Here is a 16,159-nt window from a genome sequence, read left to right as displayed (position 1 = left end):
TTCTAAGTCAGTTAAGTATGAGCATCCCTCCAGTTGCCAACGGCAACCCCCCAGTGAGAGTGATCATTGGCCCTTCTTGAGTCTTGTGTGTTCCATAGAAAACAGTGACCAATTCCACCCAGAATAAGTTTGGCAGTTTGCTCCTTAGCCTCCATTCCTCGAGAAGCCACTGGTTATTTTAATTACTGTCTCCAGAGGCCTTTTAATGAGTTGAGGCTAAGACCCACAGTACTCATGGAGAGATCCGTCCTCACTGCTGCCCCTTGCCCTGGCTTCCTGAACTTGCTCTGTGGGGCCATGGTTCTTGAGCATGTCCCCAGCTATCGCTGGTCCTCCCTTGGATTTGTGAGGTTGCTGGGTCTTGCAGAACCCCTCGCTGTGCACTGGTTGCCTCACCTCATTTATATTAGTGGAGCTTGCATTTTCCTCTCTGAAATCACCTTCCCAGCTCTGATACACTCCTCATACGGGGCAGATGCTGAGGTCTCTCCTGCCCTCTGCACTTGTACAGTTTGTACCCCCTTCTCAGAAGCCTCGTGAGGGTGAGCCCCTCCTTTCTTTCCTCTTTATAAGTGCCCCCACCAGTCCTCGCGGCCCTCCAGATCAGCACCTGTGGCATTGTTAGGCCAGCCTGTGTAGCCCCAAACGTTTGCCCTGGCAGACAGACTGCAGGGCACTTCAGCAAGAGCAGGAAGGTGCAGTGTGAACCCTCTGGCTTCTCTGGAAGTCCCTGGGGAGAAGGGGGGACTGGGGTCCTGACTGCCCCGTGCCTTGCTGCTCATACTTCCTTTTCTTCTCATCCCTTTGGCTGCGGCCTGCGCCACCACTGCAGTGCGAAGAACGCTGAAGAGCGGCCTGACCCCGGAAGAAGCCAGAGCCCTGGGCTTGGTTGGCACCTCAGAGTTGCAGCTGTGACACTCATGGGGTACTCCCAGGAGTGTGCTGAGCAGAAGGCAAGCTCTTGCTGGATGAAACCTCTCCAGGTGGGGTTGGGGAGACTTGACATTAACATCCAACAGTTTGAAAAGGGAGAGCTCAATTCCCAGTGTCACCCCATGGCTTGTGTTGCCTGCTACGCATTGACTTGGATCTCCAGGAGTCCCCTGCACATACCTTCTCCATCATGTCAGCTGTGTTTTTCTTGATTCCATGACACCCGGTTTTATTAGTTCCAAAGTGTGACACCTTTTCTGGGCAAGGAACAGCCCCTTTAAGGAGCAAATCACTTCTGTCACAGTTATTACGATAATATGAGGCAATCTGATTAGCTTCACAGACTGAGTCTCCACAACACCAAAATATCAAGATGTAAACCCCAAACTTGTACACAAAAGAAAGCACAGATTGTTTACCAGTTGTGGATTTTAGATGTACCAAATGTTTATACAAATACATAAATGTACACCATGTTTCAAATACTAAATAAATAGAGTTTAATGCCATAATGAGAAATTTTATTCTCCTGGGAACAGGACCTTAAACAGTTCCGCAGGCTCGCCTCTTCAGAATGGCAACAGTCTTCTCAGTGTCATCAGAAGCACCCTCGCTTGGAACGGCCTTCAGATCCTGTGGGCTATATTTTGTTAATAGAGTGAGTAGCTTCAACAGTGTGCTCTTTGGAACTCCTTTGATAATTGGGCCTAAGTCCTTGTTATGGGACATGTTAGCTGTCGTTAACCTAACGTCTATCACCTTACCCGTGTGGTTTTTTTTGCCCCATCATGATGTGGAAGCAAAAATGAGAGTAGCAGTTTACAAATCTGAACTATTCCACAACTCACTCACTGGCCTCTTATGTCAAAATTCATTTTCTCAAAAAATTTACTAAATCACCAAAACAAAATGGAAATGTAAAGCTTTGTGTACAGAGAGCCGCAGAGTCGCATACTTAGTATAGTCATGCCTCACTTAACGATGGGGATATGTTCTGAGAAATGTGTTGTTAGGCAATTTCATCATTGTGCAAATATTATAGACCATTACACAAACCTAGATGGTACAGCCTATTATGTACCTAGGCTATATGATACAGTCTGTTGCTCCTAAGTCACAAATCCATACAGCATGTGACTGACTGAATACTGTAGGCAGTTGTAATAGTGGTATTTGTGTTTGTAAATATACCTAAACATAGAAAAGGTACAGTAAAAATACAGTATCAAAGATAAAAGGTGCACCTCTATAGGGAACTTACTATGAATGGAGCTTGCAGAACTGGAAGCTGCTCTGGGCAGGTGAGTGGTGAGTGAATGTGAAGGCCTGGGACATTACTGTACGCTTTTATACATCTGGCAGCATAATAGGTTTGTTTACGCCAGCATCACCACAAACACGTGAGTACTGCAGTGCACTATGACATTATGACGGCTACAATGTCACTGGTGATAGGAAATTTTCATCTCCATTATAATCTTACGGGACCACTCGCATATATATGGTCTATAGTGAACCAAATCACTGCTCTGTGGCACATGACTATGCATGCTTCTCAAGTGCAGGTCATCAACAGCTCAGATCAGAGGGGAAGGCACCAGGAGAGGCTCTAAGCAACTGTAGAGCAATACTGAGGGGGCTGAGGCCCAGGTGGTGGTCATACCCTCCACAAGCCCCTTGGCCTGGGGTCACATGGTCCCCTATGAGGAACCTCTGTCTCTGAAAACAGGGAAAGGTAAACCATTGCAGCAGGGATTTTGAGGGGCTGAAAAATCATCAGGTCACTAATTCCATCTTTGTCCCACTTTTAAAACCTCTGTAGGCCCAGTGCAGTGGCTCACGCCTGTAATCCCAGCACTTTGGGAGGCCAAGGCAGGTGGATCACGAGGTCAGGAGATCGAGACCATCCTGGGCAACATGGTGAAACCCCGTCTCTACTAAAAGTACAAAAATTAGCCGGGTGTGGTGGCGCAGCCCTATAATCCCAGCCACTCAGGAGGCTGAAGCAGGAGAATTGTTTGAACCAGGGAGTCAGAGGTTGTAGAATCACACCACTGCACTCCAGCTGGTGACATAGTGAGACTCTGCCTCAAAAAAAAAAAAAAAAAAAAAGCCTCTGTGAGTCTGCATTCCTGAATCTGGGGATATGTGATTTATAGGCAATGTGCAGTAGCATTGCTTAAAAAGCCAAAGATAATATATTTTCCCCCATAGGCCTCTGTGCCTGTGTTCCCCTCTCCGCTCTAACCCCTCTTACGGAGACAGGGAGCTTGTTGAAGCAGACATTTGTCAAATAGTACATGATGGATGTGAACACCCCAGGAGAGGCTAGAACTTGCAAGAGTTGGGGCTGTACATTATAGACTGTTGAGTTTAATCACCTTACTGAAAAGAATACATAGGGTAGTAATAGTCATTTTCCATATGCTTCTAAATAACAGGTCCAATATTCCGCTTATGGTTTAATAGTTTGTGAGAGTGTTCGCCTATTGCTTGGCACTGAATGCAGATTTGGAATATTTGTATGACATGAGATAATGATGCACAGACAAAAAAGCTGCATTTTTGTCACACCGTTTAGTGAACAAATATGTCAATGTCCTCCTGAGAGTCCTTGGTATTCTGCTGAATTGTTGCTTTAGAACGGAAGGTCACATTTAGAAGGAAGTGATTGAATAAACCTAATTTAATTTTGTTTTAGGGATCAAAAAGTTCTCAGAAGCAGCAAGCAAGGTCAACTAATTTCTTGCTTACAGCTAAGTAAATAGGGTCTCTTTTATTGGGTCCAGCAGCTTGAATAGTGCCACTGTAGTATGGGAATAAGATAGGGTGGTGGTTCCCAGCCCAGTCTACACATCGGACTGACCTGGGTGCTTTGAGCACTACTGATATTTCTGTCCCTCCACCAGAGATTGTGGTTTAATTGCTGTGAAGGGTGGCCTGGACTTTGGAACATTTAAAAGATCTTCTCATCTCCTTCCCCTCGATTCTAATGAGAAGATAGTATGGAAATCACTGGGTATTTTTCTCTCTCTTTTTTGTTGGGGGGAGATGGAGTGGGAGTTAGAGACTGAAGATGATGTTTTTGAGAACTTTGCAAACCCAATAATAATTCCCCAAGACAGAGCTGGTTTTTATTCACTATCAGGTAACTGATCAGCTAGGACATGTTTGAGCAAAGCTGCCCTCACACTGTGTGCCCAGAGATCTCTGCTGCTTCCTTGCCTGCCCTGAAAGCCAGGAGGCAGTGGCAACTGAGTCCCTCACTAAACATTTGGAAATGAAATGAACGTTGGAAAAATCCCCAGTAACATGGGAGGAACATTGGAAGGCCAGCTCTTGCCACCTCTCTCTTTTTTCTTCACCTACAGAAATACCTGCCAGCTCAGTGGCAGGACAGACATGCTGAGACAGAGGTGAACCCAGAGCCCTGTCCACAAATATCAAGGAGCAGTCAGGGTGTGCCAGCGAGTCCTGGGAGCTCTAGAACCTTCTGCTCCAGATTCCTGCTCTTCCTCTTGGATTATTCAGATCCCACTGGGGGACTAGATCCATCAAAAAGACGTAGAAGAGCCTATAAGAAAAATCAATTTGTGTTGCTAAACTTAGTTTTTAGTGAAACTAAGGGGTGTTTCTTATTGCTTGTTTCCCCTCTCTTGATGCCACTCATTCTGACGGCCTCTATGAGCAATTCTTAATTCAGGATGTTACATTTTTCTAAAAGACCTTCAAGAAGCATGAAAGTGAATAGTACCTTATACTTATAAGATGCTATTCCTCATCTGCCTGGTAATGACCATAGATGTTCTTGCCCCTGTGTCTTAGCACCTATGTCCTAGTATGTATTGAAATTACAAAACTGCCAGAAAAAAAAAGGTAAATACTTTTCAAAGGTGTTTGGATTTGGGTTTCTTTGGAATATTAAGGTTTTTTTCTTTCCGTTTAAAAAATAACTTAAGGATCTGGGGATGGAGTGGGAGGGTGCACAGGGCCTTGGAGGGCTGATGACCCAGTTTCGTTTTCTTCCAAGTCCATTGTTAACACAGTGCAGTGGGGGAGAACAGGGGCCAGGAGTAGGAGACTTGGTTTCTAGGCTCCTGGTCTGTGAGTGGCCTCTACATTGTCCATGGCTCCCAAATCCACTATTTCTGTGTTCATGGATACATGTAAGATGGTGTATCACCAAATACCACTGTAACAGGTTGAATGACGGCCATCTAACAGTAGCAGGTCCTAATCCCTGGAACCTAGAAATGTTACCTTCTGAGGAAAGTCTTTGCAAATGTGATTAAATTAAGGATCCTGATATATGGGGATTATCTTGGATCATCCGGGTATTCCCTAAACTCAGTGATGAGTATCCTTATAAGAGAAAGGCAGAGTGAGATTTGATACACATTAAAGGCAACGTGAAGACAGATGTGGAGATTGGAGTGACCTGGCCACAAACCATGCAATGCTGGCAGCCACTAAGAGCAGTAAAAAGCAAGGAACAGCTGTAAAAGGCAAGGAACAGGTGCTGCCCTGGAGCCTCCAGGAACAGCAGAGCCCGCTCGACACCTTGATTTTGGCTCAATAAAACTAATATTGAACCGCTAGCCTCCAGAAATATGATAAAATAAATTTCTGTTGTTCTAAACCACTAAGTTTGTGGTGATTCCTCACAGTATCCTCTAAGAAACAGTACAACCACCACAAATGTGCACTGCGCGCCCGTTACGGAGGTAACTGTGCGCCAGGCACTTGGGATTCATCTGGGAAAAAGGAGAGTCATGGTCCTTCCCCTTAGGGCCCTTTCCTGGGGCCTGGGAAGGAGTCATCTACTGAAATTAAAATTTTAATTCATCTACCACTCTGTAGCCATATCTAGATTTTTAAAATCAGAAATCATTTTATCAGAGAGAGAAGTACAAATAACACCAAATTGCCTAAGATAGGGGATGAAATGCCTTTGCAAATGCAGTGAAGGTATATGATATTAAAATGAACCATTCAGTTTGTCAAAAAAGGTGTTCTATGTGGTAGAAAAATCAGTTGTGTTTGCTAGACAATTTGTGGAGGGCAAATGGACTTTCTGAGTGATTTCTAAAAATAGCTAAAATGTTATTTATTGAAGGCATCTCTGTGTGAGCACTTCATAATGTATTATTTAATAGAATCCTTAGAGCCACTCTGCATTTTCATTTTTCATATAAAGAAACTGAGGATGAGACATACTGAATAACTCTCCAAGGACAGACGATAAGAAGTGATATATCCTGGCTTGTTTCACTAGTACCTGGTTATTTTCTTGTTCTTTTAGAAATCTTAAGACAGCTGCTAGTTGAATATCAATAGTCAGCTATGCTTTGGGGCACAAAATATGCAGCCCAGTCTGAACTGGGGTGGGCCTGGTGGGTGGGGAGCCAGCCAGTCCTACTTTGACCAAGCTGAAAAGTCCTTGAGGCCTAGTCATGTACAGGGTGGAAGCACTGTACCTTAAAATTTTCCTGGCCAGGCGCGGTGGCTTATGCCTGTAATCCCAGCACTTTGGGAGGCCAAGGTGGGCGGATCACCTGAGGTCAGGAGTTCGAGATCAGCCTGAACAATATGACGAAACCCCATCTCTACTAAAAATACAAAAATTAGCTGGGCATGGTGGCATGTGCCTGTAATCCCAGCTACTCAGGAGGCTGAGACAGGAGAATCGCTTGAACCGGGGAGGCGGAGGTTGCAGTGAGCTGAGATCGCGCCATTGCACTCCAATCTGGGTAACAAGAGCGAAACTGTGTCTCAAAAAAAAAAAAATTTCCTGAACACTGAAAATTTTGTTCAAGGTTGGCAATCATGTACAAATTTCACATCAATTATACTTAATTGGTAATCCATCCCACATCCAGCCATTGCTCCATCTATGTACGTTCAGCACCAGTGGGAAAGGTTCAGAAGTAGAAAATATTTTTTTGTGCTTTGATGATAGAGTCATTCCCACTCTGATTGGTGAATGGATATGGTGAGAGGTTATTTGGATTGCTGAGACTTGCCCGAGGGAGGACCAAGCCCATTTTATTCTCCTAATAAGCACTACTTAATGTCTTTAAGAATAATTTTTGTTTAAGAGGATCCACTTGAGGAAGTTAAGATTTAGGATTTTGGGGGATTTGTAGTTCAAACACAGTTCAGTTGTTGACAATAGAGACTGTTCCTAATTACTGGATTAGTGACAATGATTCCAGAATGTTTTGACATTTAAAACTACAGCATTATATGTATAGGAAAATTAGATAGGCTGGATAATTAGAAGTGTCAACAAAAAGAATCATAGGATCTGTAACTCTGGAGAGGAAACTATTTCTTATAAAGGGTCAACCAAAAGACAGGCACTTTGAGGAGAGTAGAACAGGGAATTATGCTGAATGGGTTGGCCAAGTATACATACTCAACGGTTATAGGAGAAGCTATGAATATTCACAAAGGTGGTCCTAATGCATATGTACTCAATAAACATGTGTTACATATGGCCCATGTTCACTTAGGGGTGGAGACTTTTAAATGTATTACAATTAAGCCCTATACATCAAAAGCTGAAGCAGAGACACAAAGGCACTCAAGTGTACAGCCTCTGTGAAACTGGCCAGGACCAGTCCATGGTTGGTGGTCTTTTACCAAGAGAAAGTTACAGAAATAAATGTCTTGTCCAATCAAAGCATAGTTATGGCTGATAGAATAAGGGGCCAGTTAGCATCTGGTGGTGCTCTGTCACCCAGGCTAGAGTGCAGTGGCGCAATCTCGGCTCACTATAACCTCTGCCTCCCAGGTTCAAGCCATTCTCCTGCCTCAGCCTCCTGAGTAGCTAGCTGGGACTACAGGTGCCCACCACCATGCCAGGCTAATTCGTTTGTGTTTTTAGTAGAGACGGGGTTTCACCATCTTAGCCAGGATGGTCTTATCTCCTGACCTTGTGATCCACCCGCCTCGGCCTCCCGAAGTGCTGGGATTACAGGCCTGAGCCACCGCGCCCGGCCAATTGTTTTATTCTTTAAGTGTAGGGAGGGTGCATGACTTACCCCTTGGCTGACATGGCCTTAGGTCCTGTTTATTATTTGGTATCTTATTTTCAGAGTTGTTCCATCAGTCTTATGATGTCTATTTTAAAATCAATGCTGATCAGTTGTTGTGTCTAAAACCACAAAAGTGAGGGGGTATGATGAGGTGTGTCTGACCTCCCATCCTGTTATGGTCAGGAACTCAGTTTGTAAGGCTCTCTAGAGTCCCCTTGGCCAACAGAGAGTCTGTTCGCTTTTTTGGAGTTTTATTTGTAGTTCTCAGAAGCAACACCTAACAGTGAAAAATAGCACATTCTTGCCATAACTGAGGAATGATTGCAACACTGCTGTTCCCATGCCGTTGGATTGGTGCCTGCTGCACACACTGCAGCTCCAGGGCTTCGTGCCACTGCCTCTTTGCTTGTGGCCAGTCCCCATGCCTGCAGAGACACAGCTCCTCAGTTCCCATTGGAGGGACTCAACAGCCAGTTTCCAGTGAACACATTTTCTTCTATTCATTTTGATATTGTAAGTTATCTGGTGTAGGTGGAAATAGGAATACGTGGGTCTTGGTTCAGAGTTTAAAGATATTCCAGAGTCATGCATAGCGTGTTACAGGTAGCACATTAAATCAGCCACAAGGTGATAGGGGGCCTTGTGTTCCTCTGTGTCAGCAGCAGTTTTCCTGAACGATGAGAGGTCACTGCAGTACGTGGACTATTCAGTTGGCCCAGCTAAGCAGACGATTTGGCTTTTTCTCTTTAAGAAAACTAACCAGAAATTTTTTTTCCCTTCAGAGAGAGACTCCACCCCTAATAGTACCTGCCTAAAAATGCTTTTAAGCCCTCACTGCTCTTTGGGGAGGGCGATCCCATTGGGGAAAAGCCAGATGCTTTTGGGCAGGGCAATGGGCTAGGAAATAGATAAAGTTGCCTTTCCAAAAAAACACTTGTCATGTACTCAAGGGAATAATTATAGTTTTTTAAATTCCAATTTTCAAATAAGAACTGAATAAAAATGTGGTAGTTATACAGGAAGAGCTGCTGCCTAGGACAGTTCTTGTAGCCATTTTATCCAGTCCCTGAAAAGAGGGATCCTTGATGATACACTTATTTAGACAAGGTGATTTTACTGGAACTCAGCACACAGCAGCAGGTGGTAAACTGGCTACAGAATAGAGCAATTCAGTCAACTTCAGAGGCTTCTTGGCTTAGATGATTAGGCATGCGATTAGGATAGGAATGTCGTGAGAATAAAGGAGCTCATTCACAGAGATGCAACACATCCTCAGAAATGCGGCCTCAATAGAAGGAAATGAGCTCTAATCCAGCTAGCTGTCCCTCTATCAGCAGGTGGTATGAAAAAATCACATGTCTTTGGAAGAAAAAATTGCCTGAAATTCTAAGGGTTGTGGTAGTTTAGAACTTTCTCAACTTATCTATCTGTCTATTGATCAATCTATGTGTGTGTGTGTGTGCATGTGTATACACATATAGAAGTTCACTAACTGTTGGGTTAAATTAAACTATATGGACTTGTGTTTGTGAACAAATGTAAGACAGATTTTTGAATTTGTCTTGTGCTTGAATTCTGTTTCTGATATATTGAAGATGGATTACCATTTTTTAATGGCCTAAAAACCTGATTTGTGAAGATAGTTATTAAGGCCACAGCCATCTATTTTAGAATCTAATTTTCAAAGGAAAATTAGAGTTTTTCTGATGAACACTGAGTTGCTCAATAAACATACATTGTAGAGCCCCAGCATCACGTCCCAGAACCTGTGTAGCCAGGATCTAGAACCACCTGTGGTAGCAGATGTGGCCTGGAACCACCAGGCACTTAACCCTCAAGTACCACCCATGTCGCCGTCTCTATCCCATGAGATGGCCTTGTTTTCAAAATAAAGTTGAAAAGTATAAAGCTGGGCGCTGGGACCTTGGTAAAGGTGAGCTGTTTTTCCAGAGGTTTAATCTTGTCCTTAGTGTGTTCCACACTTAAAGCTTTTGCTTGAGGGATGGGGTTTCTCCTTTACACTCAACTGTGCTCAGGCTGTTTGTGTCCCTGCCCTAGGGACATATTCTTTTCTAGTCTTTATGCTGGGGAAGAAAAATTAACCTAGCTGGTCTTCAGGGGAGTACCAGTTACCTCAAAACATGTTTTTTTTTTTTTAAATTTTAAATTTTTGTGGGTACATAGTAGGTGTATATATGAGATATTTTGATAACAGGCATGCAATGTGTAATAATCAAATCATGGAAGATGGGGTATCCATCCCCTCAAGCATTTATCCTTTCTGTGAGAAATATTATTTCTTGAACAACTATTTCTGAGGCTAGGAGGATGATCTCAAACCTAGCCCCCTCTGCTCCCTAGGAGGGCAAAGGAAATGAGCTGCTTTAAGATGAAGAAAATCCTGAAGACCTAGAACCTGCTCCTTACTTTCCCACAGCTTTCCATACTGGAGACTGTGCAGAGACCTAGAGAGGCTGGGGCTGCCTTGGGGTCTTTGACTATCACATAGGGAAAGCTCAGAACTTGCACAGCCCACTGTGCAGCTAAAATGGGTAGCAGCAGGCTAACTCATCCTTGGCTTTTCCTATGAGCCACGGGCTGCAAAAGTAATATGTGAAGTAGAAGAAGATGTTGTGTTTTAGGTAAAAAAAAAAAAAGTCTTAAGATTAGGTAAATATCCTTATTCTTTGTTGACTATAGCATAGTATAAAATGGCTTTTCTGAATTTTCAGGGTTATTCTGAAAATTATAATATAAAACAAGCCATGCTTGCTCTAACTAGGGCTGCCCAGTGTAACGTTCTGTGATGATGGAAATGTTCTACATATAACTATCTAATATGGTAGCCACTAGACATATGTGATTACTGAATACTTGAAATGCGGCTGGAGATTGAGGAACGAATTTTAAATTTTTATTTTAGTTTATGGCTATGTATTAGCACAGGTCTGAGAGAATACATACCTTTATATGTACTTTATTGCTATTTATTCCTTTTATACACAGGAAGTTTTTATGTTAAATTTAGTTTTATATAAAATTGCTTTGGACTGCAGTTTCATCCATCAAGCACATGAAACAATGTCTAAGAAACTATGTGATATGGTTGGCTGTGTCCCTACCCAAATCTCATATTGAATTGTAGCTCCCATAATTCCCGTATGTTGTGGGAGGGACCCAGTGGGAGATAATTGAATCATGGGGGTGGTTTCCGCCATACTGTTCTTGTGGTAGTGAATAAGTCTCACAAGATCTGATGATTTTATAAGGGGTTTCCCCTTTCACTTGGCTCTCATTCTCTCTTTGCCTGCCACCATGTAAGAGTGCCTTTTGCCTTCTACCATGATTGTGAGGCCTCCCCAGCCACGTGGAACTGTGAGTCCATTAAACCTTTTTCTTAAAAAATTACCCAGTCTTGGGTATGTCTTTATCAGCAGCGTGAAAATGGACTAATACACTATGTCCACCCTCTGCCTACATTGTGTTCTGAGTCTTGGGAATTCTTATCCACAAAGGAGAATTCTATGTGAAGTCAATACTATCAAATATACACTCCTCTCTTGACATATCCCACCTACAAGATGCAATCTCTCCTCAGCAGAGTCCACATCAGACCTGTGAGTATAACCCTGTGATTATAATACATGCCATGGCAGAACACACATCTTTAACAGCTAAATCCACCTTACAATAATGCTTTAAAAAGCAGCATTTCAGTTATTGTGGTGGTGGTATGTGTTTTCACCATGTCACACTGTGGCTGGTCTTCACTACTGCATTTCACCCTTGTCACCTGGGAATTCTGTTCACAAAATATTTTATCCATGTGAGACTATGTAGTTGATTGGATACTGAAATCATCAAGATGGATGGTTTCTTTCATAATGCTCACTACATTTATCAAGGATGGTATTGGACAAGGCCTGGGTGCTAAGAGCTATAGGGAACATAAGGATGTGAGATTACAAAGATCCCATTTTCAGAACCACAAAGGTACACTGTCAGATAAGAGTTTTGAGCCACAGCTAATGAGTGGCAAGAGGCAGTCTGGGAGACAATGTTTGGATGCCAAGACATTGGAACATTGCTAACATCTTTTATTATGGCACAGTTTTATGACAGGGATGGTCTGTGGGCTGAACTAAGGTATCCTGCCTTTAAAGTAGTGACTGTCTTTTTATAATTTGCATAAACATTTAAATTAACAGCATTTTTACTTTTTTTTTTCTGAATTTAGCTTGTTGTCTGTTCCTACTGGTCTATCCTGAAGTATGAAGCAGTTCTTGATTTAGCACAAGATTATGTATTAACTGATTTTAGGTTTATTAATGGTTCACGGGGTTCCATACTAAGTAGCAATGGATTTTCTAGAGTAACATAAAGTCCCTATCTGATATGGTCTGGATTTGTGTCCCTGCCCAAATCTCATGTCAAATTGTAATCCCCAGTGTTGGAGGAGGGGCCTGGTGGGAGGTGATTGAATCATGGCGGTGATTTCCGCCTTGTCATTCTTATGATAGTGAGTTCTCATGAGATCTGGGTGCTTAATAGTGTGTGGCACCTCCCTGTTCACTCTCTTCCTCCTCCTCCAGCCATGTAAGACGTGCCTGCTTCCTCTTCGCCTTCTGCCATGATTTTAAGTTTCCTGAGGCCTCCCCAGCTGTGCTTCTTGTACAGCCTGCAGAACTTCAAGTCAATTAAACATCTCTTCTTTATAAATTACCCAGCTTTAGGCAGTTCTTTATAGCAATGTGAGAATGGATTAATATACCATCTCAACACTGAAGACACAGAGGACATAGGCAAGGTGACCAAAAGTTAATTGAGTGGTACTGGCATGAAGCACTTCACCTCAAGGAGGGTTCTCCTTGTGGGCTAGGGATTCCCAGAGGCCTCTGAGGTGGAGGTGGACTGCAGCTGGACCTTGGGAGGAAACTCTAGGTGTAAAGGCACAGAAAGAGACCAAGCTGGAGTTTTGGAGAGAGTGAGTGGTTCAGGAGAGCAGGGCCAGATAGGTAATATAGAAAGTCAATGGCTGGAAACAAAGGTTGGGATAACATTATAAAAGAAGGGGCAAAAGAGGAGCTAACCTTTCTGAATTCTCAACTATATATTAGCTCTTTTAATGGTCACAGTTAACTCCATAATGGAGGTCATATGTATTAACAAGATAATGCATGGCTGGAAAAACAGAATCCAGTCTGGTTGCTTAAGTCAAGGAAATCTGGCTTGGTGTGGTGGCTCATGCCTCTAATCCCAGCATTTTGGGAAGCTGAGGTGGGAGGATTGCTTGAGCCCAGGAATTTGAGATGAGTCTGGGCAACATAGGGAGACTGCATCTCTACAAATGATAATAAAAAATTAATCAGGTGGTGTATGCCTCTGGTCCCAGGTACTTGAGAAACTGAGGTAGGAGGATTGCTTGAGCCCAGGAAGTCAAGGTTGCAGTGAGCCATGATTGCACCACTGCACTCCAGCCTGGGCAACAGAGTGAGACCCTGTTTCCAGAAAAAAAAAAAAGAAAAGAAAAGAAATAGGCAAATTCATCTCAAGATCCCAAGGGTAAGAGCACAGTCAACTTGGATTGGAAACCCACCTGGTGTCCAATCAACTGTAATGAAGGAGCCAGACTTTACTGGACAAATATAGCTACCAGGGACTCTGGGAGTGGCTACTGGAGAGAAAAAACTTATGGAGCAATTGCTAAAACATAAAGCGGTGTTGTATAAAAACCAATAGATAAATTGAACAGAATTATTTAAACAAAACTGAAGGAGTAAATATGGGTCTGCCTATGGCATGCCTGGTCATGAGTTGATAATTGATGAAACTGGATGATGGATACAGGGGGATTCATTATGCTCTTCTATCTTTGTAAACATTAAAAACTCTCCATAATAAAAGGTTTAGAAAAATACGTGCATTTATGCAGAAACTATAAAGGTCCCTTGGTCCTTCTATTCTAGTCATTATACATGCTTTACTGGAATAAAGACAGATTTTGAATTATTCTTCATGCAGTAAAAGCAAAACTACCCAGACCCATTAAGTAACAAATTTCAGACTTGGTGAGCATCACTGTCACCACTTCAGTTGATTAAAAATCTTGATGGCTGGACTGTTTTCCTGGCAATTTTGATTTAGTAGGTCTGGAGGGGAATCTGGGTATCTTACTTTCTACACATGATTCTAGTGGCACTGGTGCATGTCAGCTTTAAGGGCTAGATTCTGTGGATTATCAGGTGCAGGCTGCCCCTTTTCATTCCTATCTTTGGCTTGGTTACTTCCCTGCCAGCAGCATGATGATGTAGCACTTTATGTACAATCTTAACTACATCAATGCATCATGAGGCATTCTGCCATTTATTCTCATTTTGTGACTGCAGCATACTGTCTTTTTCTTGGGCAGTTGATTTATAATAACAGCCCATTTCCATTTTAATAGCTTTAGTTTGAAAACATAAATTTCTTGGGTAATTTTTTCCCAATTTAACCCACTCAACCTTCTGTTGTTGGGTCTTTTGCCAGAAGTGCTCCCTTCCTCCTTTACCAGGGCCAGCTTCATGGGTGGGTGACCTGTGCAGTCACACAGGGCCCATACTCAGAAGGGCCTCACACTTAGTTTAGTGCTCTTCTAGCCCTATTTTATCTTTGAACCTGTGTTCTGTAAGTGAAGTCTGATGGGACAACAGAATATATGCATGAGCGGAGGAGACATGTGCAACACATATCCAGTGTTCCTTACTGCCCCATTCACATGTAGCCTTTGTGATCCCCTGTGAGCAGAGAACTCCACTGGACCCATGATGTGTCAGAGCTCGAAGAGATTCAAAGTGTGTACAAAGTAAGCATCTTATATCTACAGCTGAGTAAGTGGGGGATGCTGAGAGCCCCAAAAGGCTGCACTTCCCATCTGAACCAGACTGGCTTCAAACACAGAAAGAAGGCAATGGCATTCTAAGAAACACGAATGACCAAGGAGCCCTATCATATCCTTTTTTACTCATGTACATTCCTGTGTTAGTCAACCACTTATGCTGAAAATACCAAGAAGTGAAACAGTAACAGTTGAGTTAGTTTTGTACAGTGTTTCTACTGTTGTGGTAAGAATGAAATACATATGCATACAGTATGTAAACATAAGCTATAAAATGCAAATTGTGTAATTTTGGTGATTCTGCATGAGTTAAATAAATGCTCATATTTTCATTTAAAACTGGAATTGCATAATATAAAGATGAATAGTAAAATGCATGATAGGAATTTAACATTTAAGTTTTTAGTTAGAACAGCATTAAGTAGCAAATAAAAAACACCGCCATAACAAGTTGAGAAAGACACTATGGAAGAAAGGAAAAACATTACATTTTAGTACCTGTAAAGGCAATGTTTTCCTGCTGTATGCACAAAAGCCCCACATGTTCATTTTGTACTGGATCCTGCATATCATGGAGTCAGTTCTGCTTTTCCCTGCTCAATCCTTCTGAGGCAGGTCTTGAGCCTTTCCTTATCATAACCCCCTTCCTTTGATAGCCTTTTGAGAACTCCCTCTTGATTGCCACGGATTTGAGGGGCACCGCTGACCTCCTGGTTCCTCCGCTGCTTCACTTGTGGAATCCAGGACTGATTTAGAAATTCTGTGATTCAGGGGATCCTCAAGTACTAAAAAAAAAGGGTATCTGCTGCAGTGGAAGATGACATAACTTCTCAACTCCCTTCTAACCTCGCTTGTCTTGGAGAAGCAGCCAAATGCTAGAATCTCTTATCCGGTGCTGGTGGCTCTTCCTTTGATCAGCTCTGGCAAGAAAAATACTTCTGGAAGACTAAACTCCAGCTATTGTCCTCGACAACGTGGTCTCTCTATATCCTTTTCTGCCACTCTATGAATTGTTGCACATTTATAAATCCTTGAAGTATAATAACCTAAACAATTAAAAGGGCCAAAATGTCTCCTAGAGAATATGTGACAATCATGTTATGGTTAAAACATACACACACACACGTACGTTTAAAATGACCACACTGAATTATAAGTGGTTAGTTTTGGGATTGCAAAGGTAAGAAGTCTCGCTATTTTAAAGCAAATGAATAAGCTGTTAATACGACGCTCAGTTTATGCTCCCAAAGACTTTCAAGCACTAATATTTCAAGACTTTGAACTATTACAAGAATGGGGAAGCAGCCAG

At 42.6% G+C, this 16,159-nt stretch overlaps 2 protein-coding genes across 13 annotated transcripts in view; one reads left to right on the top strand and one right to left on the bottom strand.

The window, feature by feature from the left end:
- LOC105499060 (formin homology 2 domain containing 3) overlaps window positions 1-11,381 on the top strand; it is a 497,377-nt gene extending 485,996 nt beyond the window's left edge. For all 8 annotated transcript variants that reach the window (XM_011771498.3, XM_011771497.3, XM_071085772.1 and 5 more), the window contains one exon: window positions 833-11,381. In XM_011771498.3, coding sequence (XP_011769800.2) covers window positions 833-915 — 83 coding nt within the window. In that variant the 3' untranslated portion in view covers window positions 916-11,381. The remainder of the gene's footprint in view (window positions 1-832) is intronic.
- LOC105499010 (tubulin polyglutamylase complex subunit 2) overlaps window positions 1,439-16,159 on the bottom strand; it is a 48,654-nt gene continuing 33,933 nt past the window's right edge. The window contains exon 7 of one of the 5 annotated variants that reach the window (XM_011771437.3): window positions 1,439-1,573. In XM_011771437.3, coding sequence (XP_011769739.1) covers window positions 1,532-1,573 — 42 coding nt within the window. In that variant the 3' untranslated portion in view covers window positions 1,439-1,531. Of the gene's footprint in view, window positions 1,574-4,370; window positions 4,508-8,237; window positions 8,496-14,955; window positions 15,897-16,159 lie in introns of those variants that run through there. The other 4 variants (XM_011771431.3, XM_011771445.3, XM_011771414.3 and 1 more) reach the window with 4 other exon arrangements.

This window comes from Macaca nemestrina, chromosome 19 (assembly GCF_043159975.1).
Source record: "Macaca nemestrina isolate mMacNem1 chromosome 19, mMacNem.hap1, whole genome shotgun sequence".
In the NCBI taxonomy this organism is placed as follows: Eukaryota; Metazoa; Chordata; class Mammalia; order Primates; family Cercopithecidae; genus Macaca; species Macaca nemestrina.
The sequence above is the reverse complement of the archived record's forward strand: the minus strand, read 5'-3'. Positions and strand labels throughout refer to the sequence as shown.